General features: G+C 39.9%; 1 protein-coding gene across 4 annotated transcripts in view; it reads left to right on the top strand.

Annotated features, from left to right (window-relative positions):
- DIXDC1 (DIX domain containing 1) overlaps positions 1 to 26348 on the top strand; it is an 80197-nt gene that overhangs the window by 44155 nt on the left and 9694 nt on the right. For all 4 annotated transcript variants that reach the window (XM_069470896.1, XM_069470895.1, XM_069470897.1 and 1 more), the window contains 12 exons: positions 2401 to 2513; positions 4000 to 4148; positions 6686 to 6775; positions 8171 to 8224; positions 9463 to 9513; positions 12277 to 12381; positions 12815 to 12868; positions 13344 to 13436; positions 13517 to 13588; positions 14936 to 15025; positions 15726 to 15887; positions 16720 to 16786. In XM_069470896.1, the coding sequence (XP_069326997.1) occupies positions 2401 to 2513; positions 4000 to 4148; positions 6686 to 6775; positions 8171 to 8224; positions 9463 to 9513; positions 12277 to 12381; positions 12815 to 12868; positions 13344 to 13436; positions 13517 to 13588; positions 14936 to 15025; positions 15726 to 15887; positions 16720 to 16786 (1100 nt within the window). The remainder of the gene's footprint in view (positions 1 to 2400; positions 2514 to 3999; positions 4149 to 6685; positions 6776 to 8170; positions 8225 to 9462; positions 9514 to 12276; positions 12382 to 12814; positions 12869 to 13343; positions 13437 to 13516; positions 13589 to 14935; positions 15026 to 15725; positions 15888 to 16719; positions 16787 to 26348) is intronic.

Below are 26348 nucleotides of genomic sequence, written 5' to 3'. Positions count from 1 at the left end.
TCTCTGCTAGGGGAGGGTACTTTAGGAGGAGGATAAGGCTCTTCCTTGATACCCATTAGCCATTTAAAAAAAAAATAATTCGAGTCTAATTTGGACTATCTTTGCTGGGGGGTTGCTTGTCTGATAAGTTAAGATTGGAGAGATAGTAAACCTGTGGGAATTAAGACATGTATTGGTGAGACCCGATTTGTAATCAGTCATTCTCTGACCCCAGAGAAGATTATGATGGTAAATAGGTGATTATTTGTTTATGAGATAGGACTTTTAAGCTAATCAGGGAGGAGCCTAGTCATATACATAATTAATTAGCATTAAATTATTTTTCTGTGACCTGGGGCAGAGGATTGAATGCACCTTCTTCATCCATGAGGTACTTCTTAGGGAGGCAGCACGATACCTGCTCTGACATGTGCCTCAGGAGTTTCCTTCCCGGGATCCTTTATCTTTTGACTTGGCCATCTAGTTTCATGGTCTTACCTCTCTCTGTGGCCTCACACTGGCAGCCTCAATTCAAGAAGAGAAATGTTGTTTTCCTTTGGCTGCTCTGCCACTCCCCCAGTGGGGTTGGGTATCCAGACATCCGCCTCCTTCTGCCCATATATGGGACACAGCTCACTTAGGGGGGAGAAGGCGGAGCTGAGCATGCGTCTGTGCTTTTAGGAAAGCAGTTTTCCAGCATCCTAGGTTCACATGACACTCTCCCCCCACCTTTGTCTCACACATACCCACTGTGGTCCCGCAAATGCAGGCAGTGGAACATGTCGTCCATAACACCTTGTCAGATGAGAAAGTGGTGTTTTGTCATTTCTCAGAGGAGCAGCTGTCGCAGGCTTCTTTCTGCACTTAGATTCCCCTTTCTTGTAACAAGGTAAATGCTGAGGCCTGAGTACTCACAAGTCTATTTTCCTTATGAATGACACAGTACCCTTAGATGAGAGCTTTTCCAGCAACTAAGTCATGTTGGCCTGGAACTCAGATTGTCTAAGTGGTGAAAGATGAATAAGAGAGTTCTAGAAAGCAATCACCATTTGTGAATATCACTTCTTGCCACTCCCTGCCTCTCTTGCCTGATCTATACATATGGTTAAGTGACTTTCTTTAATTTGAAGTAGCAAAATCTTTGAATATTTTTCTGTGGTTCTGATTGAGGTCATTCCCACCAAAGCCCTTAAATTCTGGACAACAGGGAGGGTGAGACACTGATCCTCAGGTTGCGTGACAGGTTTTAAAATCTCTGGCTATCTCCACTGTGCTTGGTTCTTGGTTTTTACTGGTTTCTAGGAAGATGAAATGTTAACTCCTGATCGAGGTTGTGAGGATTAGCCTTGGAGGCTTCAGGGGCACATTAAGTGGGTCAGTGAATCCTCGACACTTTCACTGTTGTCTGGGTGATGGATTTGGAAAGAATTCCTGAGAGGGGGCTGGGCCTGGGGACCCCACAGCCCCTGAGATTGTTTCGGTGCTGATGTTCTCAAGGTGCAGCACAAAGAGAAATGGTTCTTCAGAGCCCTTTCTCTCTGTCAGATGGAAGCATCAGCCTCACACTCCCATCTTGTCTTGTAGAATTTCTGTTGCTCTGGAGATTTAAAATTCCACTTCCCTGAAAATATGAATAGCGCCTTCCAAGGCTAGTAGTTATATCAGAACATAAGAATTGTTGAGAGGTTTTTGAGGGCAATTTGAAAATACTGTGGCAGAAATATAAATAGCTTTTTGATGGGAATAAATCAAGTAAACCTTTAGTCTACCATCTCGTAGGAGGTCTTTCCCATTTTAACATATTACTCTTCTGTTTATCATGTTCTAGCTCAATTGTTCATATATGACTGCCCCTCTGCCTAGCCTGGCACTGCACACACTCCCAGCAACTCTGTCCCCCTGAACTACCCCCTCTTGTCCTCTCCTTTGGGATCAGCTCAGAGCTGATCTGCCATGATCATTCTGCTTGTATTGCTTGTGTCTGTGAGAGATCAATGTATTAGAAACAGAATTTCCTTCTAGCTCCAAAAGCTACTAAGACACATACTGGCATCAGTCTTTGAATATGAACCTGGGGATGGTGGTGGTAGAGAGGATGGGAGGTAAAAAACAAAACAAAACTTGGAATTTTTTGAATGCTATGTTATCCATCCTTCGGTAAATTTCTTCTCAGTGAATTAGGCTTAAAGGCATCCTTGTTGTGGAAAAGACTTCGTAGGACTGAGTCATTTATTCATTCAACATTTATTTCATTCAAGTTTATTAAACAAATAATTTTTTTCCTGTGAGCCAGGTACTGTGTTAAGCATGAGGAGTAAGATGAGTAAGAACATGTCCTTGTTCACTGGGATAAATTATGAAAGTTGGCTTCCAAACAACTCTTCGTAATAATTTTTTTCCTTCCTTTTTCTTCAATCACAGCCTGACTTCACCCAGTCCAATCCACAGTGCAAAGAGCGAATCCATTATAACCCAGTCAGAAGAAAAGGCGGATTTTGTGATTATTCCTTCTGAAGGAATAGAGAACAGAACAGGTACTATCTCTCCACCTACCTGGGTTGACTTAAGGAACAGCCTTTAGCCTGAAGAGTTCAGAGGTCCTGACTACCCATAAGCTCCCTGGCCTCCCTCTCCATGGTCTGTGCATGCAGAGTCAGCACCAGCGGGCTCTAATGACTTGGAGCCAATTGGTTATCCTCTTGTAGAATGTCATTTCTGATGTCCTAGATGTCCTAGCTGTCAAAAATCTTGCAGTAGCATAGACAAGCCCTTTCTGAACTGGATGCCTGTGAATTGGGAAGTGACTTTGGGACAATCAGAAGAAGACTTACTGGAGTAAACAATTTTATTAGTCATGTCTTATACAAATAATTTTAGTATACTTCCCTAACTTAAATTGGGGCCAGGAATAGATTGTATGAAGTGCCTGGGAGAACAGGTCTACATCAGGGTTGGTATGAGCCTACAGATAGGACCACAAAGAGTTCCTTTTGTTTAGGCTTCTCCCTACTCTCTTTCAATTGTTGTTTTTTCTTACATAACTTAGAGGGAAACATGGAAAAAGCAAAGCATAAGATTTAGCTAGAATTTTATTCACCCATAAGGGTTGTGATGAAATGAAAGAACTCAGAAGAAAAATTGGAATTCAATTCTTCCTTCCTTTGCTCCCCCTCTATCCCTGGCATTAGTATCAAAGAGTCAGTCACGTGACTGAGTCAGAAACTTCTGGGGCCTCAGGGAGAGAGGAGGGGAACATTTATTTAGTGCTTCTCTGGGCCAGGAACCACTAGGCCCTGCACATAAGTTACTTAATTTAATCTTCACAGTAACCCAGAGGGATTACTATACCTGTCTTATGAATTAAGAAACAAAAAATTTGTACCCTTGTATATTATATAATGCATTTTAAATGGATGTGCATGTATTAGTAATTAGTATAAAATAGACAAGGAAACCAGAGCAAAGAGACTTTAAAGGTAGGATAATAAAACAAAACCTGGCATATATATTAAACAGTTTGTATAAGTGTGCTTTTCCTGGTTTGTCTCCTGTGTGACTCATACAATGTTCTATATCAAAGTGGTTCAATTATGACTGAATGGTCAAAGGAATATTGAATCAAGGTCTCCCCTCTAAAGCTCCACAGTAACTGATAGGAATTTTGTTTTCTTTGCATCTGATAGCTCCTCTCTTTGTAACTGACAAAATCAGGCTCTGAGAATGCCAGTTCTAGAGAATTAAGAGTAAGATCCTTGTGTCCTGTACCAAAACTCCCATGGAGGGAGTCTTATTGCTCCCTAAGGGTTTTAAAGAGGATAGACTTTTCTAGTAGTAAGTGATGCTTCCTTGAGCAGGGAGTCAAACAACCTCACAACCCCACCTGGTGGAGAGTCCAGTTTGTGCTGTGAGGACAGGTTCAGAAGGCAGGTGACCTGAACCTATGAACAGAAGCCTTGGACGCTTTCTGCCAGAAATCAGTTTTCTTCAACATGAACTGTATTCCCTCCTTTCACTTTGTAGAAGAGACAGATTCTCCATTATCTCGAGACTGGCGGCCAGGGAGCCCCGGAGCCTATCTGGAAAGCTCATGGGAAGAACAGCTGTTGGAACAACAAGAACATTTAGAAAAAGAAATGGAGGAAGCAAAGAAAATGATATCAGGACTACAGGTAGCTCTTTCTCTTGTAATTTGTCCTTGGTATACCAATCGACTATTATTTTTAAGTCACTAATATCAATTGAAAATAAACAGATTTTAGTTTTGTATGAGGTCAGAGTTGAATGGGGAGTTTAGATAGACGGAGTAGTACACAAAGAGCAGGAAATTCCTTATATGTGAATACTTTGAATGGACTTTATGAACTCTTGCTTGTGGCACAGCTGTTGGGATTTCAGCAAGCCCAGGGGCCGTTACTGAATCCTATCAAACCCTTATTCTGAACCTGCTTTACAGGTGGGTTTCTACCCGGCACACAATTGCAGCTTTCACCAAAGAATGGCACCGTGCATAGTCAGGGATTTTCTCCCAGGAATTGTCCAGCAGGAAAAGTGTGAGGGGCAGTAATGCCGCCAGGCTTCCATTTGAGTCTACCTAAGGGATTTAGCTCACTCCTAATGCATTTGCAAGTGGATGCCAAGGCATAATGATCAGGTAGAAGAGGTTTTCCTTGAACAACAAAGCCCTTCAGTTTTTCCTATACCTGCAGTACCAGCTCGGCATATCTCCCCAGAGACTGACTGACCCACTTGACATAGTTCCCACCCCAGTGACCCCCTCATTCCTCTGTCTTTGTGCATCAATCTCTGTTTGGGGGAGCTCTTGTAGTGTGCTGATGACCCTGAAATTGCCTAGGAATATTCCTTTCTGTTTGTGCTGGGAACTGCACTGCTTCTGAATTGTCAAATATTTATGGACACGTAAACAAAGCCCACATTATGTGTGTGGCTCTGGCAGCCGGCAGGCGGTGGAGGGCATGCTCCCAGCCAGCCAGCAACTGGGTGGGGACACAAAGGGTTCCTACAGTAAAAAGGAGATCGGTGCTGCCGTAAAACAATTTGCATAATGTATGCCCCAGGAATTGAGAAGGGTTGGAGGAATGTTTCCTGCCTAAACATTCCCAAAGAAAGTTATTGGTTTCCCCCCATTTGCTTAATGGAATGTTTGTGTGTGTGTGTGTGTGTGTGTGTGTGTGTGTGTATGTGTTGTGCTTTAATAGGAAGTATGCCATGGAGAACTTTGGGATTATACCCAACCAGGTTGTTCCCAGGAAATTTGCATTCTATGAACATAGATAACTAACCAGTTTGGCTCTCAGTTTGGTTTGCATTTCTTAGTCTGGGAGAAATTTGATGGCAGATTAGGCAGAAAAAGAAGAGAATTGACAGGCAGAAAGTCAGCATCTTAATATTCCCTGCAAACAGAGGAGTTTTAATTCACAGCCACATGATCACAATGAGAATTCAGTTCCATTGTAGAATACAAAGGGGCTCACAGCATCCACTAGGCTTCTTAACTCTTTCAGTGATGAAGAAGTTGCATGCTAAGCCACATCCAGGATTCCTGACTTATTAGTACGTTTTAGTTAGAGTCTGTTGAACAGTTTGCCATTACAGTCAATGATTCTGTAACGTTGATTGCTCTTAGCTCCCTGCAGCGTTGTGGCTTCTTGTACATATCCAGACCTCTTGCTGTGACTCCATGAAATAGCCAAATTCATCTGACTTACTACAATTTATTATTAGCATTTGGTAGATCAATCATTGGCTAGATTTTAAAATGTTCCCTACCAACATTTATGATGAATTTGTGTTACATTTATTGAAATAGGAATTAATCTCTCTAACTCTTCTTTTTTGAATTGAGATAGAATTGTGATATAAAATGACATATTTTCAGTCTTTCACTGATCTAATAGGTCTCATAATTCCTACCTGCAGGGGCTTATCCAAATTTTGTGAGTCCTAAAATATATAATTTGGCGGGGTGGGGGGGAGGCCTTGTTTAAGAATAAAATTACAAAATTATGAATACAATATTAGGTTTAGGGCCTTGGGAGGGGCAGTGTACACAGTGGGCCTGAAGCTGGACGGAGCTCCCTTAGCTTCAGGGTAAATCTGCTTTCCCCCTCCACCTACTAATATTCTAATGAAAACAGCCTGGTGTCAGGAGCTGAAATGAATGAGGATATCTTCAAATATGTTTTCCTTTTTATTCTATACAAGTTGCCTTAGGGACTAAAAATGCAGAATTATTAAAACAAACAAAACAAACCCAATACAGTGCTCTAAATGTATTCCAAATAATTCATTATAATGTACTTTCCTCAACCAAGATAATCCTACACTGCTTTTAGATTACTTCCCAGCTGGTAAATTCAGTTTGAACAGCTCCAGTTTGAACTGTGTCCTATTACTTCTGAAAGGAAGGTTTGTTTTTAAATTTCCTTCTGGGGCCAAGGAGCCTTGAAGCAAAGGAGTCAGGTGTCCAGAGAGTTGAAAGAGGCCTAGAGCATGGGCCAGACAAAAGGACAAAAGGAACTAGTCCCAAGATGAACAATCGGAAGTATCTAAGGAACAAAAATAATCAAGGAGATTTCTTGAGGAAGCGGGGTTGTGATTTCAATTTGGGGTGAGCTTACCAAGTCCAACTCTAGACTAAGTCATCGAATGGGGAATTAAGTTTCTTTCTGCCTTTGTGGTTATTCAGGCCTTACTACTCAATGGATCCTTGCCCGAAGATGAGCAGGAGAGGCCTTTGGCCCTCTGTGAACCAGGAGTCAATCCAGAGGAACAACTGGTGAGCTTTTGTGACTAGACACTAAATTCTGTGTATGTATTTGACTTACTTTTAGCATTTGACACTGCTGTCCATGATGCCGTCTTGAAATGCTCTCTTTCCTGACTCCATTTCTCCTGGTTTTCCTCCTACATTTTTGACTACTGTTTCTTTCTTTCTTCCTTCATTCAGTCAACAAATATTGAGTGCTAACTATATGCCAGGCACTGTTTCGATGTGCTGGAGATAGGGTACTAACAAAACAGACCTAAGACCCTAACTTCATGGAGTTTATATTCAAGTCCTCATTTGAAGCTTCTCTTTCTCTGCCTATGCCTTTAGTATTGGTGCTCCTCAGTGGCCCACTCTGGGCCCTCATCTTTCTTACCCATTCACCTGGGCAGTATTATCTGCCTCCATGTCTTCACTTGCTTCCCACCTGCTTCTCACATATTTATTTCCAACTCAGCTCTTTGTATGGAGTTCTGGATTTGTAAATGCAACATGCAACTGCCTGCTGATTATCTCCATTTATAAGTCCCATAAGCATCTCAATTTCACTGAGTCCTAAATTAAAGTTTTTCTGTCCTCTGCCAAACCACTAAAACTACTTGTTCTTTTGGATATCTGTTTTGGATACCCAAATGCCCCAAGCAGAAATCTGGGTATCATCCTTGAATCCTTTCTGACCCTTCACTCTACATCCAATCAGTCACCAAGTTTTATCAGTTTACATTTCTAATATCTTTATCCAGTTTTCTCCATTTTCACAGCCACTTAATTCAAGCCTTCATTCTGTATTCTAGCAGCCATCTAACTGGTTTTCCTGATTCCTCTCTTGTCATCCTCTAATTCATTTTCTATAAAACAGCAAGAATAATTTACCTTAAAGACAAACTTCATTTGTCATCCCTTCAAAGAAAATTTTTCATTGATTCCCCATTGCCCTCACTGGCCCTTCATGATCAGCCCTCTATTTTCCTATTTATTAATTATTTAATGACATTGGAGGTAGGCATATTTACATGTGATCATGTATTTCAGTGATAGGGATTTAGAATATTACAATTAGGTTTTCCTGATGGAGAAGATTGCTAAATATAGAAATGAGAGCTTATAGGAATGTATGGGGTATCTTCTTTCTTGGCCCCAGCTTCATCTCTTGCCATTTCTTCTTCCCTTTACCGCCCCCCCCTTGCACTCAACCCACACATACTTATTATAAACTTTATCATATAGATCTTCTTGCTGTACCCTGGCCATATGCTTCCATCAGTGAGCAGGATGTATTTCCTGTTCTTTGTGTCCACAGTACAGAGCTGGCATCTAGTAGGTGCTCAATAAATATTTGTTGAATGAGCAGCTTCTGAACATATAGCATGGGTACATAACCATCTCCTTTTGTTTCATATTCAGATTATAATCCAAAGTCGTCTGGATCAGAGTATGGAGGAGAATCAGGACCTAAAGGTACGTACATTTTACTCTCTGAAAAAAATTATGGGAATGTTATACCTAACTTCAGGAAGGAAAGGGATTTCAGAATTGGAATGTTATCTGTATCGATATTATATCTTTAAATGAAAGAGAGATACATCTCAAATATGTCAAAAAGATAACACCTTCTTAATGTTGGTGGTGGGTAATAGATACCTGTGACATTATCAATTGTACTTTTCTATGTGTTTGAAATATTTCATAGATTTTCTTTTTTAACTACAAGAAAAAATGGATCTGATATCAGTGTGGTCTTTTTTTTATGGATACTTCCCAGAATTCTTTTAGGTCAGTGGTCAGAAGTATACGACTGAAGGCATTAACCCTCTTCCTAGAAATATGCGAATGTGAATGCATTCACACTCACAGGCCTGAATTTTTAAGAGAGCAACTCTTGAGCCCATCTGTGAAGTCCAAGTTAAGATTCCTCGTTTTAGATATGTTAATTACAAACCCTTGATGGGATGCAATAGGAAAAGAAGAGATGGGGGTCTGGGTTATGGGTATTTTAAAATCTAAAATATTCTGAAATCTATTTCTTAGTGACGATCATATATGTATATTTTATCTATTATAAGGGAAGGTTAATCCAGAAGCACTCCAACCGTTTAATGAACATTAAGAACTGAGATAATTAAGCTGGGTGTGGTGGCTTGCACCTGTAATCCCAGCTACTTGGGAGGCTGAGGCAGGAGGATCACTTGAGCCCAAGAGTTCCAGGCTGCAGTGAGCTATGGTCATGCCACTGCCTCTAGCCTAGGTGACAGAGCAAGACCCTGTCTCTAAAAGAAAAAAAAAAAAAAGAACTGAGGTAATTATTTAATGACATTGGGGATAGGCATATTTACATATGATCATATATTTCAGCGATAGGGATTTAGATTATTATGATTAGGTTTTCCTGATGGAGAAGATTGCTAAATACAGCAGTGAGAGCATATGGGAATGTATGGGGTATCTTCTTTCTTGGCAAGACTCTTCCCTAACTGGGCAGTTGAGCCTGGGTGCCACAGAGCGGAATGGAATGGGTTCTGTTCTTGTTTGTACAGACTAACCTTTACGGTTTACTGGACCAGATCTGCTTTCTGCCTTAGAGCGTTAATTTTTCATGGAATGATCAACTGGGTTTTGTCTTCTTGCTGACAGAATGAGGTAATGCTTTCTGAAGCAACCCAGATGCCACCATCTGATCTAACTATATTTGGTTGCAGAAGGAGCTGCTGAAATGTAAACAAGAAGCCAGAAACTTACAGGGGATAAAGGTAAAAAGGAAGACATTTAATTCTTTAAAGTCTCTACGAGATAAAGTCTATTGGCGAGTGAGGATTGAGTACTAGTATAGCTGGGATTTTCTGGCGGCCTTTAATAGGCTTTGTGCTATTGGTAAAGAAAACTTTGTGGGAGGGAAGTGAGACATGTTGGAGACTACACCTTTGTTTTGCTGAGGCTTATTTCTAGTACTCATGACTCATGGTACTGCCACTTCCCTCTGTGCCAACTTGATTGTCTATATTTGTAAAATATTCCTCTTCACTTTGAATGTCCTTTTTAAAAAATTATAATGTACTTAGTTTTTGAATAGTTATCAACATTCAAATGGTTTAAAGGCATGAAAGGATAAACTGAAAAGTCTGCCTGCTAACCCTGTCTCCCCAGTCACCCCATTCTCTTTCCTGGGGGCAACTTATCAGTTACCAGCCAATATGTGTGTATGTCATTTTCTCCCACCTTTTTTCCCAAATAGTAGTATACTATAAATACAGCTTGACACCTTGCTTTTTTCACTTAGCAATGCATCTTGCAGATCACTTATTTTGGTACATAAAGAACTTCCTAGGTATTTTTTTTATGGCTGCATAGTGTGTGTGTGTGTGTGTGTGTGTGTGTGTGTATGTGTAACACCCACACATACACGCAGGTTAAATAAAGTATTATACATTAAATATATATATTTGATGGTATTTTAGGTTATCTACAATCTTTTGCTAATATAAACAGTGCTCTAACTAGAATAATATACTTGAATATATGTTATTTTGCCTAAGTGGGAGTGTACCTGTAGAATAAACACCTAAAAGTAGAATGTTCTTAAACTACATTTTTCTCCTCTTCCCTCTACACCTGTTCGTGGGCTAGACTAGTATATAACTCAGCACTACTTTTCAAAATATATTCTGTAGGCTTAGTGCTTTTGAAATACTTCAAAAAACAAAGGTATCCCATGGTCAGATAAGTTTAAGAAATGCACTACAGGCTTAAAGAGTCATAGTGAATAATAACATTAAAGGATCAGAGAAGGTCTGTCATAAAGAGGTTGGCCTGAGAAAAGTTTGGAATTATTTACTATAGAAGTGCCTTTTCGCCCATGGAACTCATTAACATCCATCCCATAGAGCACACTTTGGGAAATATTCCTCTAAACTACTGATGCCAAGGACATCTTAGACTGCCTTTGCCATGTGCTATCATGGCAGACAGCATAATTAAGAATAGGCTCTCACATTTTCCAGAGCCTGCACTATTTCTTTGCAATCTATAAAAAGAGAAAAATCAGAACAAATATTCTGGAATGCACCACCAGTCCATTAGTTCCATTTAAGCTGCCATGGTTGGTGGTAGTGTGTTATAGCTGACCCTCATAAGTAAGCATATCCAGCCCTCCTTCTTTTTTTTTTTTTTTTTTGCTTTTCTTTTTTTGAGCAGAGTCTCGCTCTGTCACCCGGGCTAAAGTGCAGTGGCGTCATCATAGCTCACAGCAGCCTCAAACTCCTGGGCTCATGTGATCCTCCTGCCGAGTAGCTGGGACTATAGGCACATGCCACCACCCCCGGCTAATTTTTCTATTTTTTATAGAGACGGGGTCTTGCTCTTGCTCAGGCTGGTCTCAAACTCCTGACCTCAAGTGATCCCTCCTGCCTGATAGGATTACAGGTGTGAGCCACAGCGCCTGGCCCCAACCCTCCTTTTCTTAGGCCTGGTAGGAATCAAGAGGGTCGAGGCTGAGGGAAAGATAGTCTAAAGCTGGCAAGATCCTAGAAAATTAGGACGAGGAATGATCAGTCCAAGAACAGTTCAGAGTAGTAGAAATATAATCCCAAGCCTGGTCCAGATTAGGCAATGGAAGTCAATGGAAGCAGGACAGCAGCGAGGCTCTGGAAGCCAGAGTGGGAGAGCTTCCAGGGATTCTTTATGAACAGAATGATGGGCAGGAATAGGGCCCATCCGTCTAGGAAATGGGGACTGAGCAGAGGTAGAAGGAAAAAGAGCTAGTCTAGACTGAGTATTTATATGCCCAAGATGCAGATGAAAGCCAGGGAGGGAGGAAGGAGAGCGCATTTTCCAAGGTCAATGTCATAAAAGTAGAAAGTGGTAGACTTGTTATTTGAATCTAGGTCTATCTGATCCCAAAGGCTGCTCATTCTCTCCCTAGGACATCATGCTTTTGGTAGTGGAGTGCAGGGTAGGGCTAAATAGTAGGTGGAGGAAAAATCAGGTTTCCTTCAGCCTGGTAGAACAGTGGTTATAATTTTCCTTGAAATGCTAGTGTCCTAGAGGGGGACAGAAAAACTCCTGCTCGGCAACTTGTGGCAGGACCCTTATACTCCTTTTGTCTCCCAGTTTGCCAGATCTAATGCTGGATACACAGTAAAAGGTTTAATAATAACTGGCTGATTGATTAATCGAGACCATGAGCTAGGCACAGTGGCTCACACCTGAAATCCTAGCACTTTCAGAGGCTGAGTTTGGAGGATCACTTGAGACCAGGAGTTTAAGACCAACCTGAGCAACATGGTGAGACCCCGTCTCTACAAAAAAATAGAAAAATTAGCCAGTCATGGTGGTGCACACCTGTAGCCCCAGCTACTTGGGAGGCTGAGGCAGGAGGATTGCCTGAGCCCAGGAGTTTGAGGTTGCAGGGAACTGTGATGACACCAGTGCACTCTAGCCTGGACAACAGAGCAAAACGTTTTTTTCTCAAAAGAAAAAAATTGAGACCACAATAATCAGTATACATTTTCTGCCAGGATGCCTTGCAGCAGAGATTGACTCAGCAGGACACATCTGTTCTTCAGCTCAAACAAGAACTACTAAGGGCAAACATGGACAAAGATGAGCTACACAACCAGAATGTGAGTTAAATGAATGAACCCTGACCTCATGGAGCCCCATTAGCAGAATAGGATACTGCATGAAGTGCTGTCAGATCTGCCGTCCTAATCTCTTTTACCTTGCTCCAGGGATGCCTGCCCTAAGTGTCTGAAGGTATTTTTATTCCCCATTAGACTCATCTTTGTTCCCAGGTGAAAGCCCATACCATGCTGGGCAGGAAGGTCCTTGAACTCTTTTTCAGCTTTGAAGACATTAAGACACTGAGGCAAAATCATAGTTCTACAATGATTATTTCACTAAAGACACGGAGAGAAGCTTTGTATTTTTACCGTAAGCATCTCTCTCTGTGCTGTATACTGTAACTGCCAACATGAACATGGTTACCAAGTAGCTGGTTTCCTTGAGAATTGGTAGACAATACTTCCATGCCAGTGAATGTTCTTATCTTTGCAGGTGGATTTGCAGCGGAAGCTAGATGAGAGGAGCCGGCTCTTGGGAGAATATAAAGTAAGAATGAGTATCGGTTTGGAAATGACTTCCACCCGACCTTTCATTAACAGCCCACTGATGCTGTTGCTCAAAGAGCACTTAAGTATTCTATTCTTACCTTTGGTTTCTGGAAGGAGGTCATTTTCTGTGTCCCTGATTCACTAGCCGTAAAGAATAGATAGCACAGCTAGGAGAAGGAACACAGAACTAGGAGTCTAGACACTTCAGTTCTAGTCCTTACCTTTATCTGTAACTAGTATGGATGGCCATAGTGGTCCTCCTACAAATGGTAGTTCCCTTCCTCCTTACCCTTCTGAAAATCCTTTGCACTGTGTAAGACTATTATGGTGAGTAAAGTCTTCCTGATGTATTTTGGGGAAAGGACCGTTCCCTCTGAGGCTCTACTTTACTCGGGTGGAATTGTGTTGCAGAGAGTGAACTTTTCAGTGTCCTTGGTTTTGCCACATATCTGGAAGCTGTATCTCTATTGCAGAAAGAGCTGGGGCAGAAGGATCGCCTTCTTCAGCAGCACCAGGTCAAGCTGGAAGAAGCACTCCGGAAACTCTCCGATGCCAGTTACCACCAGGTCGGAACATACTCAGCCGCTGACTTCCCTGCCCCTTTGGCCTGGAGAAATCCTTTTCTGATTTAGTCTCTCTTTTGCAGGTGGACCTAGAGCGGGAGCTAGAACACAAAGATGTCCTTTTGGCTCACTGTATGAAAAGAGAGGCAGATGAGGTAACCTAGAACTCGGGGTTCTCCCACACTTATGGGCAAAATCGGGAAATTGTGTTTCTGACTTAGCTAAACCGAGGCCACAGGCTTGTTTGTTAGGAGGCTGTATTGTGAAGGAGTTAAGAGTGCAGGTTCCAGCCTGGCGCGGTGGCTTACGCCTGTAATCCTAGCACTCTGGGAGGCCGAGGCAGGTGGATCGCTCTAGGTTAGGAGTTCGAGACCAGCCTGAGCAAGAGCGAGATCCTGCCTCTACTAAAAATAGAAAGAAATTATCTGGCCAACAAAAAATATATATACAAAAAATTAGCTGGGCATGGTGGCACATGCCTGTAGTCCCAGCTACCCGGGAGGCTGAGGCAAGAGGATCACTTAAGCCCAGGAGTTTGAGGTTGCTGTGAGCTAGGCTGACGCCATGGCACTGTAGCCCGGGCAACAGAGTGAGACTCTGTCTCAGAAAAAAAAAAAAAAAAGAGTACAGGTTTCAGGATAAGAAAATCTGGTTTTAAATTCCAGCTTTACCACTTCTACATTGTATGACCTTAAGTTGCTTTAGCCACTGAGTCTTAGAAATAAGGCCCATCTGGAAAATGGAAATAATAGTGACCCAGTCTGTTATTATGAAGAATATATAAGATAATCCACATAAATAACTAAACACTGCTCTGTTAGATCCATTTGATACAGAGTCGGGGTATTACTTTTTTTATTACTGAAACAAAGGCACGTGGTGCCAGAGCAGCATTCTGAGGCCCTCCCGTGGCCGTGGCAGAGGCTAGGTTGGTGCCTCCAGGCTGAGGTTATCCTTTCATTTATCCCACATTCAGTAATGCCTACTACGTGCCAAGTGCTGGGGTTATAGCAGTGAACAAGAGGGGGGAAAACTACACTCATGAAGGATACATTTTAAGAGAGAGAGCCATTAAACAAATAAATAATCATATACTATGGCAGGAACCGATAAAGGTAAAGAAGAAAAATAAGGCCAGCACAGTGGCTCACACCTGTAATCCTAGCACTCTGGGAGGCTGAGGTGGGAGGATCCCTTGAGGTTAGGAGTTCGAGACCAGCCTGAGCAAGACCGACACCTTGTCTATACAAAACATAGGAAAAAAAAAAAAATTAGCTGGGCATGGTGGTGAGCCTGCAGTCTCAGCTACTTGGGAGGCTGAGGCAAGAGAATCACTTGAAGCCCAGGAGTTTGAGGTTGCAGTGAGCTATGATGACGCCATTGCACTCAGGGTAACAGGATAAGACTCTGTCTTAAAAAAGAAGAAGAAGAAAAAAAGACAGGACATCTTGGTTTAGAATTCTCCCTTTAACATGCAGTGTTTCTTCATGCTGCTGCTATAGGTGACCAACTACAACAGTCACAGCTCTCAAAGCAATGGTTTTCTCCCTCCAGCGGCAGGAAAAGGAGCTGCTTCAGTCACCCACAGAGGGGTAGGTGGCTGGATTTGAGTATAGACTTGCCTCTTCTTGCTGAAACCAGAAGAGTGCCAAAGCCATCGCCAGTGGACTACACCTTTTATAGTTCAGTTCTTTAATTCTTGCATGTGTTGAGTGTGTAAAGATTATGAAGCACTTGCTATCCAAAATTAAGAATTAGTGGCGGGGTGCGGTGGCTCACGCCTGTAATCCTAACACTCTGGGAGGCTGAGGTGGGAGTATCGCTTGAGGGTCAGCAGTTCGAGATCAGCCTGAGCAAGAGTGAGACCCCATCTCTACTAAAAAAAAAAAAAAAAAATAGAAAGAAATTAGTTGGACAACTAAAAATACATAGAAAATATTAGCTGGGCATGGTAGCGCGTGCCTGTAGTCCCAGCTACTAGGGAGGCTGAGGAAGAAGGATCGCTTGAGCCCAGGAGTTTGAGGTTGCTGTCAGCTAGGCTGATGCCACGGCACTCACTGTAGCCTGGGCAACAAAGCGAGACTCTGTCTCAAAAAAAAAAAAAAAAAAAAAGAATTAGTAGGTAAACAGCAGGTCTGCATCTGTGGAGGAAAATTTCCTATAGTTCACACCTTTGCAAAAAAAAGATTTATTATGGAAACCTTTGTCCTATATCCTCTTAAGCCAAACAGTTAGGTTGTGTTTAATAATATGGCCCTGCGCCATGCCAACAGCCCTTACTTTTGCCCACAGACCAGCGACCTGCAGCTTGTTCGAGATGCTCTGCGCAGCCTGCGAAACAGCTTCAGTGGCCATGATCCTCAGCACCACACCATTGACAGCTTGGAGCAGGGCATCTCCAGCCTCATGGAGCGCCTGCATGTCATGGAGATGCAGAAGAAACAAGAAAGAAAGGTAATCTTCTTGCTATGGTGTCTCTCTTAGGCAAGTTCCTGAGGAAGCTGGGTTTTATGAGTTTATGAATTGGCATTTAGATGAAGGCAATATTAGAAGATATAAGACCCTGCTGAAGGTTACAGTTGCTTTTCTCTTTGGTTTTCCTCTGAGTGGAGCTAACTATTCATCATGGTATGACAATACAGGGAAGGAGTTCATGGTCACTGTTGCTCCCAGCAGCTATGTAGCTATGTAAGGAATTCTGATTCTTTTTTTCTTTTTGAGCTAGAGGTTTGCTCTGTTACCCTGGCTGAAGTGCAGTGGTGTCATCATAGCTCACTGCAGCCTCAGACTCCTGGGCTCAAGTGATCCTCCTGCCTCAGCCTCCCAAGTAGCTGGGATTAAACAGGCACGAGCTATGATACCTGGCTAATTTTTCTATTTTTAGTAGAGATGGGGTCTCACTTTTGCTCACACTGGTAGAACTTCTGACCTCACATGGTCCTCCTGCCTCAGCCTCCCAGAGTGCTGGTATTATAGGTGTGAGCCACCACACCCAGCCCAGAATTGCGGTTCTTGACCCCACAGGGTCTCTCTTTACTGCTTATTCCCCTCTTCCTTACCTTCTGAATGAGCTTGGTACTGGATAAGAAAATATATGGAAAATGAATTGGAAATCAGAAAGCTTTTTTTAATATGTATGTTATTGTTGGGATAATGTATTCGATTTTATATACTATGGAAGAAGTCATAGAAAAGTATATATTTTCGGTATATTTTTATGATTTAAATTTCTTGGTGAAGTTCTCCCATTGATTGTAACTCTTGTGATTTTTGTGTGGCTCCCCAGGTTCGGGGCAAGTCAGCCAGAACTCAAGCAGATAGTGAATACCAGGATTCCTGGCCCCCTAATTCAAGTAAGTACTCATTTTTGCTCAGTAGGGACTCCTAGCATATTGGACCAGAAATTTAGTATTTTTCACACTACCAATATTTGGGGATAGAATTTTTCTTTTAGTATTTCAGTTTTATAATATTTTGTTTCTGTGGCAATACTGGAATTAAGTTAGTTCTAGGACTATGAAGACACGTACCATCCTCACCACCACCGTCACCCCAAGTGCCATTTAGCCACGTGCAGGCAGGATGCTGCTGACTCAGAAAGGCTAAAATATCTTTGGAAAATACACAAGCTCAAAACATTTATGCTGAACAAAGAAAAATATAAAACAACAAAAACATACACACATACATACACAAATCTTCCTACAGTTCCAAGTAGCACAAAAAATTTCCACTTCTTCCTAGAGGTAAGAAGTTTAATTTCTTTGAGGATTTATTTTCCTGAAAACTTTGAGTGCTTAGGTCATTCATTTTAAGTCCTGTAAAATATTTGTACCGTCTGGTGGCCATGGCTAGGAAGTGTGTTTTAACCTGTTTGAGATGCCGCCTCCTATGTTTTGTCCCCTGTTTATTATTCCAGCTTGTTAGAAATCTGTCTTTCTTGGTAATTTCTATTTTAGTTTGTATATTACTCTTCGGTTTAAAAATGTCCACATTTTCTTATCTTTTGTATTCTAATTAGGTCTAACCTAAAGTTATCTAAACAATAATTTATGAAAACCAAATGGCAAAAAGCTGGCCAGAATCAGTTTTGTGTGTTACATATGCAATTTTTAAAACCACACTAATAAACAAAACCTAAAGTAAAACACTTAAAATATTTATACAAATGGGAAATGTAAAATTTTTTTTGTAGAGTAAATAAAATAGTATCTCCAACCTCTGATCCCACGTTTTTTCCTGTTGATTTGGTATCTCTGCTGGGGATGAAACACATTATTTTAATACCAAAATTGGTTTCAGTTTCTTTTCCTAGCAATGCTTTGAAATAGTCATTTCAAAAAACCTTGAGAGGTTTTTTATTTTATTATTATCCTCTTCATTACTTTCTCCAGGTTAATGTAAGCTACCAATGTAAATGGGTCTAAATATTTAGAAATTCTTTTTCAAAAGTCTAATAAAATCTTCCCTCTCTGTGCCTATATTGTATTTATTTAAAATAGTACAAACTGCTGCTTGAAAATTAAGTTGCTAATCTAACACTTTCAGTGATATCCATATTCACAAACAAGCTGAAATGTCTCTCATCTGAAAATATAAAAAAACTTTTGTAAGTCTGTTAGCCCTCTAGCTACTGACTTAATTTCTTTTATTCCTCTACATCAGCCTTCTTAAAAGCATAGTCTACACTTGCTCCCTTTTCTTCCTCACCTCCCTTCACTACTCAACCCACTGTAGTCTGACTTTTACTCACTTACTCCATTTAGTGTTCCTTTTGTTGGGTCTCTGTTGACTTTCTTGTTGCATAATCAAGTGGTTGCTTTTCAAACCTTATCTTTCGTTGTTTTTTCAAAAGCATTTGCTTTTCTTGAATAGTCCCCTGGAAGCATTCTTCTCTGTCAGCTTCAGTGCCACCCAGTTACTCATTTCACAGATGTTTACTGAGCATCCATAATGCACCATCAATGTTAGACACTGGAGGTAGAGAGATGAACAAGATGGACTTGGTACTTGCTCTCACTGCACTTGCAGTAGATACCTCAGTTTTCCTTCTATCTCTCTGACTGCTAACTCTTCCTGAATCTTCTCTTTTCCTTCTCTGTCTAACCTGTGAATGTTGATGTGTCCTGGGATTCCTAAACCTAAGCCTTTTCATATTTTCTTTAGGTGATCTATTCCACTCCTGTGGCTTCAGCTACTCTTGTGTGCTGATAATTTTTATGCTTTATCTCTAATCCCAGACTTTTCTGAGCTTTAGGGCTATATTTTTATTGTATTTATTCATTCATTCATTTATTCATTTGTTCATTCGTTCATTCTGAGACAGAGTCTCACTCTGTTGCCCTGGGCTAGGGTGCCATGGCATCAGCCTAGCTTACAGCAACCTCAAACTCCTGGGCTCAAGTGATCCTTCTGCCTCAGCCTCCCAAGTAGCTGGGACTACAGATCTGCACTACCGTGCCCAGCTAATTTTTTCTATTTTTAGTAGAGATGGGGTCTCGCTATTGCTCAGGCTGGTCTCGAACTACTGAGCTCAAGCAGTCCTCCTGCCTTGGCCTCCCAGAGTGTTAGGATTAGAGGCTTGAGCCACCATGCCCGGCCAGGGCTATATTTTTAAATGCAAATTGGATCTCTCTCTCTTTGGGTCTGAAGGCACTTCAAACTCATGTCTAAAACTGGATGTAAAACAATAGAGTGGTAAAAATATAGAATATAAAATCGAACACATCTGGGGTGCAGTTTTGGCTCAGTGCTCAGTAGATTGTGTGACCATGAACAAGAATATTAATTAATGTCACTGAATCTTAGTTTCCTTGTTTATGGATTTGTGAAGGATTTGATCATTAAGTGAAATATGATATGGAAATCATCTAGTACAGTGTGGGGCATGTGAGAGATGCAAGGCAAGTAATAGTCTCAAAATACCTTCCTTTCATTTTCCTCTGGCTGTGCCCTTTCTTTTTCTTTTTCATTATATCCAAATTTCCTGAAGGAGTACTCTATTCTCTGAACCTACTTTCTTTCTTGCCATTTCCTCTTAAGGGAAAACTACAATAATTATTTTAGATTTAAAAAGTAAAACAGTAGATTAATGGAATTGAATTGCGAGTTCAGATAAAAACCCATATAACCAGAGAATCTTCTCTTCAACAAATCGTGCTTGGACAACTGGATAGCCACATGAAATGGGATCCCTAACTTGCACCATGTACAAAAATTAACTCAGAATGGATCAAAGACCTAAATATAAGAGCTTAAAACCATAAAACTCAGAAGAAAACATAGAGGAAAATATTTATGATATGACATCAGAAGCATGAGCAACAAAAGAAAAAATAGAAAAATGGACTTCAAAATTAAAAACTTTTGTCCATAAAAGGATACTATTAAGGGAGCAAAAAGATAATCCACAGAATAGGAAAAATATTTGCAAATGATATTATCTCATAAGGGTCTAGGATCCAGAATATATAGAACTTTTACAACTCAGCAGCAAAAAGACAAACAATCCAGTAAAAAATGGGCAAAGGACTTGAAAAGACATTTCTCCAAAGAAGACAAATTTCCAAAAATCTGTGAAAAGATGCTCAAAACCATTAGTCATTAGGGAAAAGCAAATCAAAACCACAGTGAGATACCACTTCATACCTATTAGATAGTTTCAAAAAAATGGAAAACAAGTGTTAACACGGATGTGGAGAAGTGGTAACCCTCATACATTGCTGTGGGAATGTAAAACAGTACAGCTGCTATGGAAAACTACTGTGGTAATTGCTCCAAAAGTTAAGCATTGAATGACCCAGCAATTCCACTTACAGGTAGATACTCAAAAGAATTGAAAACAGGTGTTAAGAAAAAAACTCAAACTTTTATACCCACATTCATAACAGAGAGATGGTATCATAGGGCAATCAACTAGCTTGAAATATAAACAGGTACCTTCAACGAAGATAAAATGTAAGTACTGGCTCACTTGTGACAGAGCCTGAGAGGAAGTCGGGGCTACCATACAAACAGATAAGAATAATTCAGCTAAGATTTTTAATGATTTGCTAAAGGCTGAGAAGAGAGTATAGGAACCTTGGGGGCCATAAAACAAGAGGAATTTGCACCCACTTGCAGACACTTTTCCGTGGACCTCTACATGGTGCTCGTGAAAAAGATTGGTTGTGACGATGAGATATCATTTCACTCCAGTTAAAATTGCTTTTATCAAAAAGACAAAAAGAGGCCGGGCGCAGTGGCTCACGCCTGTAATCCTAGCACTCTGGGAGGCCGAGGTGGGCGGATCGTTTGAGCTCAGGAGTTCGAGACCAGCCTGAGCAAGATCGAGACCCCATCTCTACTAAAAATAGAAAGAAATTATATAGACAGCTAAATATATATATAGAAAAAATTAGCCGGGCATGGTGGCACATGCCTGTAGTCCCAGCTACTCGGGAGGCTGAGGCAGCAGGATTGCTTGAGCCCAGGAGTTTGAGGTTGCTGTGAGCTAGGCTGACGCCACGGCACTCACTCTAGCCTGGGCAACAGAGCGAGACTCTGTCTCAAAAAAAAAAAAAAAAGACAAAAAGTAATGGATGCTGGTGAGGATGTAGAGAAAGAGAAACTCTTGTATGCTGTTGGTGGGAGTGTACAGTTAGTACAGCCACTATGGAAAAACATATGGAGGTTCCTCAGAAAACTATATGATCCAGCAATCCCACTACTGGGTGTATATCCAAAAGAAAGGAAATCAGTATATTGAAGGCATATCTGCATCCCCATGTTTATTGCAACGCTATTCACAATAGCCAAGATATGGAATCTACCTGAGTGCCTATCAATGGATGAATGGATAAAGAAAATACAGTGCATATACACAATGGAATATTATTCAGCCATAAAAAGAACGACATCCTATCATTTGCAACAACATGGGTGGAACTAGAGGTCATTATATTAAGTGAAATAAGCCAGACACAGAAAGATAAATACCATATGTTCTCATATGTGGGAGCTGAGAAAATGGATGTTATGGAAGCAGAGAGTTGATTAGTGGTTATCAGAAGCTGGGATGGGTAAGAAGGGGGTTGGAGGATGAAGAGAGGTTGGTTAATGGATATAAAAATACAGTTAAGATAGAAGGAATAAGATAGTGTTCAGTAGTATGGTAGGGTAACTATGGTTAACAGTAATTTATTGTATTGTTCAAAATAGTTAGAAGGGAAGAATTGGAATGTTCCCAACAAAAAGAAAAGATAAATGTTTGAGAGGATGGATACCTCAATTACCCTGATTTGATCATTACACATTGTATGCATATATTAAAATATCACATGTACCCCCAAAATATGTACAATTATTATGTAAAATAGTTATATTTAAGTAGTTTATTTGAAAAATAAATGAAATATGCTTTTGGGAAAAAAAAGGATTGGTTGTAGGGATGGAGTCTAAAGAAAACCGTCCCTACTGGTGCAGGCCCAGAGGAGGGGAGCAGCTGCCACTGCAGAAAAAGCATGAAGCCCCATCTGGACCATTCTTGCTGTAGAGCCAAAGCCTTAAGGGATAGGAGAGGGAAGCAAATCCTGTTGCCCCATCTGTCCCTGCTCCAGGCAAGAGTGAAGACTCATTACACTTAGGGGGGAAAGAAAAGGAAAAAAGAACCTTCCACCCTGACAGAGGGGCAGGAAACTATTTTGGGCTCCGGTTATTAGAGATTGCCTACCACTAGGGGTAAGGGGAGCAGGATCACTGACTGAGAAAACCCCACTTCAAGATGAGGTCTGGATCAGGGCAACAGAGAAACCCTCCTCATCTCCTGCCCCCTCCCACCAGCCGGGTAAGCACTGTTTAATTTGCAGCAGTGGCTTGCTTCTGAGGGAGGGCACAAGAATAGGCTGACTCGAGGCACAGGAACACAGGGAAAGTCTATGGCTGCACGTGGGGCAGGAACATTGGGGAAAAGCCCCCCCAGCAAACCAGGTGTCCCCCTAAGCATAACTCTAGAAGAATTTGAAGATGGTGCTACACTGAAGGTAAACTTAATAATAAACTTAGTAATAGTCCCGGCTCAGTGCCTGGCTGGGTTGACTCAGCTATACCCCCTAATGGCCTAGAAGAACAAGCAGTGTACCCATTTCCAGACAAATATTTTTACCTCTGTCTCTACTGTCTTAACACATCATGTCTGGCATTCAATAAAAAAAATTATGAGGCACCCACAAAAGCAAGGAAAAAACAAGCTACTATCAAGGGACAAAGCAATCCAGAAAACCAAACTCAAGATATGACACAGATGTTGCACCATCAGACAAGGAACTTAAAATAACTGATTCATATGTTAAAGGCTGTAGTGAAAGTGTTGTCAGGATGCATATATAGATGAAGAATTTTAGCAAAGAGATGGAAGTTATAAGAAGGAGTCAAATGGAAATGCTAGAAATAAAGATAAAATGAAGAGTACCTTTGAGAAATAATTAAAAGAATTTCTTCAGGCAGAAGGAATAGCATACAAGAAGGAAACTGGGATCTACAGAAAGAAATGGTTAAAATGAAGGCAAATATAAAAAATCTTTTTTTCTTATTTTTGTCTAGAAGATAACAAACTGTTTAAAGGAAAAATAGTATTGATGTATTGTTTATGCCATATGTAAAAGTAAAATGTATGATAACCACAGCACAAAGATTGGGACTATCCTGTTACAAGTTTCTTACACTACAGGTAAAGTGCTATATTAGTATTTGAAAGTAGATAGTGACTAAATATATACATTGTAACCGCTATAATTTTTTCAAATTAAATAAGTCAGTTGTGGAGATAAAAAGGAATCATAAATCCAATACCAAAAATAAGTCAGAAAAAGAATATAAAATATGTCATTGTTAAAAATATTGCTTCCACATTGAAATGATGTATCCAAAATGAAAATCTGAAAACACACTGGGCTTTAAAGACAATACCCCTTGCCCCCCAATAAAAAAGGAACAAAAAACACATGGAAAAAATAGAAGAAGTAGGAAGATGGTAGATTTTTAACAATAATCAGTCTTTTATTATATAGTGTTTTACCACTTAGAAAATAATTTTTACCAGCATCAGATTAGGAGGCAGGCTTGTTTGGAGGGAAAAACATAGTTTTGGAGTAAAACAGCTATATTTTAACTCTGATGCTGCCACTCAGGAATTCTGGGACCCCAGGAGCCGAACACTTCACTCCTCTAACTTCTGTTCCTCATTGGTAAATGTGGGTGATGATACCCAGCTAATGGGGTTGCTGTGAAGAGTGCAAGAGATACGATAGTGAAGTTCTTAGTAGAATGGCTAATATGAGGACCACAGTTTGGAAACCACTTACCTAGAGAATATTACCATTGTGTTCAGTGGAAGATGGTAGATGTTTGGTAGATCCAAACATATAATGATTACATTAAATATGAATAGTCTAAGCATTTCAATTAAAAAATTAGAGATTGTCAATTTGGATGAAAAAACAAGACAACTGTATGCTATTTATAAAAAACCTACTTTACATATAAAAATATAAATAGGTTTAAAAATAAAAGGATGAAAAAAGATATACCATAGAAACACTCATCAAAAAAAGCTGATATGATTATATTAGTATCAGATAAGGTATAATTCAGAACAAAGAATACTTCCAAATACAAAGAAAGATGTTACATAATAATAAAGAGGTCAATTCACTAAGAAGACATAACAATCCTAAATGTGTGTGTACCTAGTAACAGCTTTAACATACACGAAGCAGAAATGGTAGAAAGGAGAAATAGATAAATCCACAGTTATATTTGGAGTTTTTTGTTTTTGTTTTTATTTTTAAAAGAGATGAGGTCTTGCTCTGTTGCCCAGGCTGAAGTGCAGTGGTGCCATCATAGCTCTTTGTAGCCTCAAATTCCTGGGCTCAAGCGATCTTCCTGCCTAAGCCTCCCAGGTAGCTGGGACTACAGTCATGCACCACCACACCCAGCTTGGAGACTTTTAAAATTCCTTTTTAAATTATGGATTTAAACTAGAAGTCAATAACAGAAATATCTGGAAAATCCCCAAATATTTGGAAATTGAACAACACATGTCTAATATCCTGTAGATCAAAGAGGGATTCATAAAGAAATAGTAAAATATTTTGAATTGAATAAAAAAATGAAAATAATATATCAAAATTTGTGAGCTATATTAAAAGCAGTACCTAGAAGGAAATTCATAGCATTAAATACCTATACGAGAAAAGAAGAAAAGTCCTCAATCAGTGATCTCAATAATTGAAGCTTCCACCTTGAGACACATGAAAAAGAACAGCAAACTAAATCCAAAGCAAGTAAACAGAAGGAATAAAAATAATAATGGGGGCCGAGAGTGGTGGCTCATGCTTGTAATCCTAGAACACTGGGAGGCCAAGGTGGGAGGATCACTTGAGCCCGGGAGTTTGAGGTTGCAGTGAGCTATAATGATGCTACTGCACTCTACCTGGGATGACAGACTGTCTCAAAAAAGAAAAAGAAAAAAAAAAAAATATATATATATATATAAAATAGAAATAACATTGAAAATAAAAAATAGGAGAAAATCAAACTAAAAATTAGTTCTTTGAAAAGTTCAATAAGGTTAATAAACCTATAGCCAGACTGACCAAGAAAAAAAAGAGAAGACAAGATACACCAATGTTAGAAATGAAAGAGGTGACATTACTATAGATACTATAGACATTAAAAGCATGATAAAGGAATATTACAAACAACTTTATGCCTATAAATTTAACAACTTTTGCAAAATGGATAAATGCCTTGAAAGATACAAACTATGAACACTTGCTCAAGAAGAAACAGATAAGCCAAAGAGTTTTACAGCTATTAAAGAAATTGAATGTGTAGTTTAAAATCCTCCATCAAAGAAAACTCCAGGACCAGATGGGAGCACTTCAGGGAGAAATAATACCAATTCTACACAAATTCGTCCAGAAAATAGAAGAGGATGGAACACTTCCCACCACATTTTATTTTATCCTTTATTTTTTTTTATCCTGATACCAAAACCAGTATCTCTAATGAATGGAGATGCAAGAAAAAGAAAGAAAAGGCATAGAAATTGGAAAGGAAAGCACAGAACTGCCTGTTTGTAAATGACATGACTGTCTATGTAGAGAATCCCAAGGAGTCTACAATAAAGCTAATAAAACTAAGAAGTGAGTTTAGCAGGGTCACAGGATACAAGGTCAATATGCAAAAAAATCAACTGCACTTCCATATACTAGCAAGGAATATTTGGAAATGGAAAAAATTTAAAGGAACCATTTATAGAACCAAAAAAAACCCATGAGAATTTTAGATATAAACCTTATAAAATATGTGCAGTAACTATACTGAGAACTACAAAACAGTGAAGAAATTAAGAAGATAAATGGAGAGATATACCATGTTTTTGGATTGGAATACTCACTGTTATTAAGATGGCCTATTCGTTCCCAAATGATCTATAGCTTCAAGGCAATTCCAATGAAAATCTTATCAGATTTTGTAAATATAAACAAGCTGATTCCAAAATTTATATGGAACAGTAAAGGGGCTAGAATTACCACCCACCAAATGCTGAAAAAGATGAATAAAGTAGTTGGAACACTGTCTGATTTCAAAACTTAACTATAAAGGTAATCAAGACAGTATAGTATTGACAAACAGATAGGCACATAGATGGGTGGAACAGAATAGAGGCACACATACTTGACCAGTTGATTTTCAACTACAGTGCAAAGGCAATTCTATGGCAAAAGAATGGGGTTTTCAAATCTGGTGCTAGAACAATTAAAAACCCATTTTTTTTAAAGAAAAGTGAGTCTTGACCTATACTTCATACCATATACAAAAATTAACCTTAAATGGATCATAAACCTAAACTTATAAGCTAAAACTATTAAT

The sequence above is a fragment of the Eulemur rufifrons genome, chromosome 6 (genome assembly GCF_041146395.1).
Source record: "Eulemur rufifrons isolate Redbay chromosome 6, OSU_ERuf_1, whole genome shotgun sequence".
NCBI classification, from domain to species: Eukaryota; Metazoa; Chordata; class Mammalia; order Primates; family Lemuridae; genus Eulemur; species Eulemur rufifrons.
The sequence above is the reverse complement of the archived record's forward strand: the minus strand, read 5'-3'. Positions and strand labels throughout refer to the sequence as shown.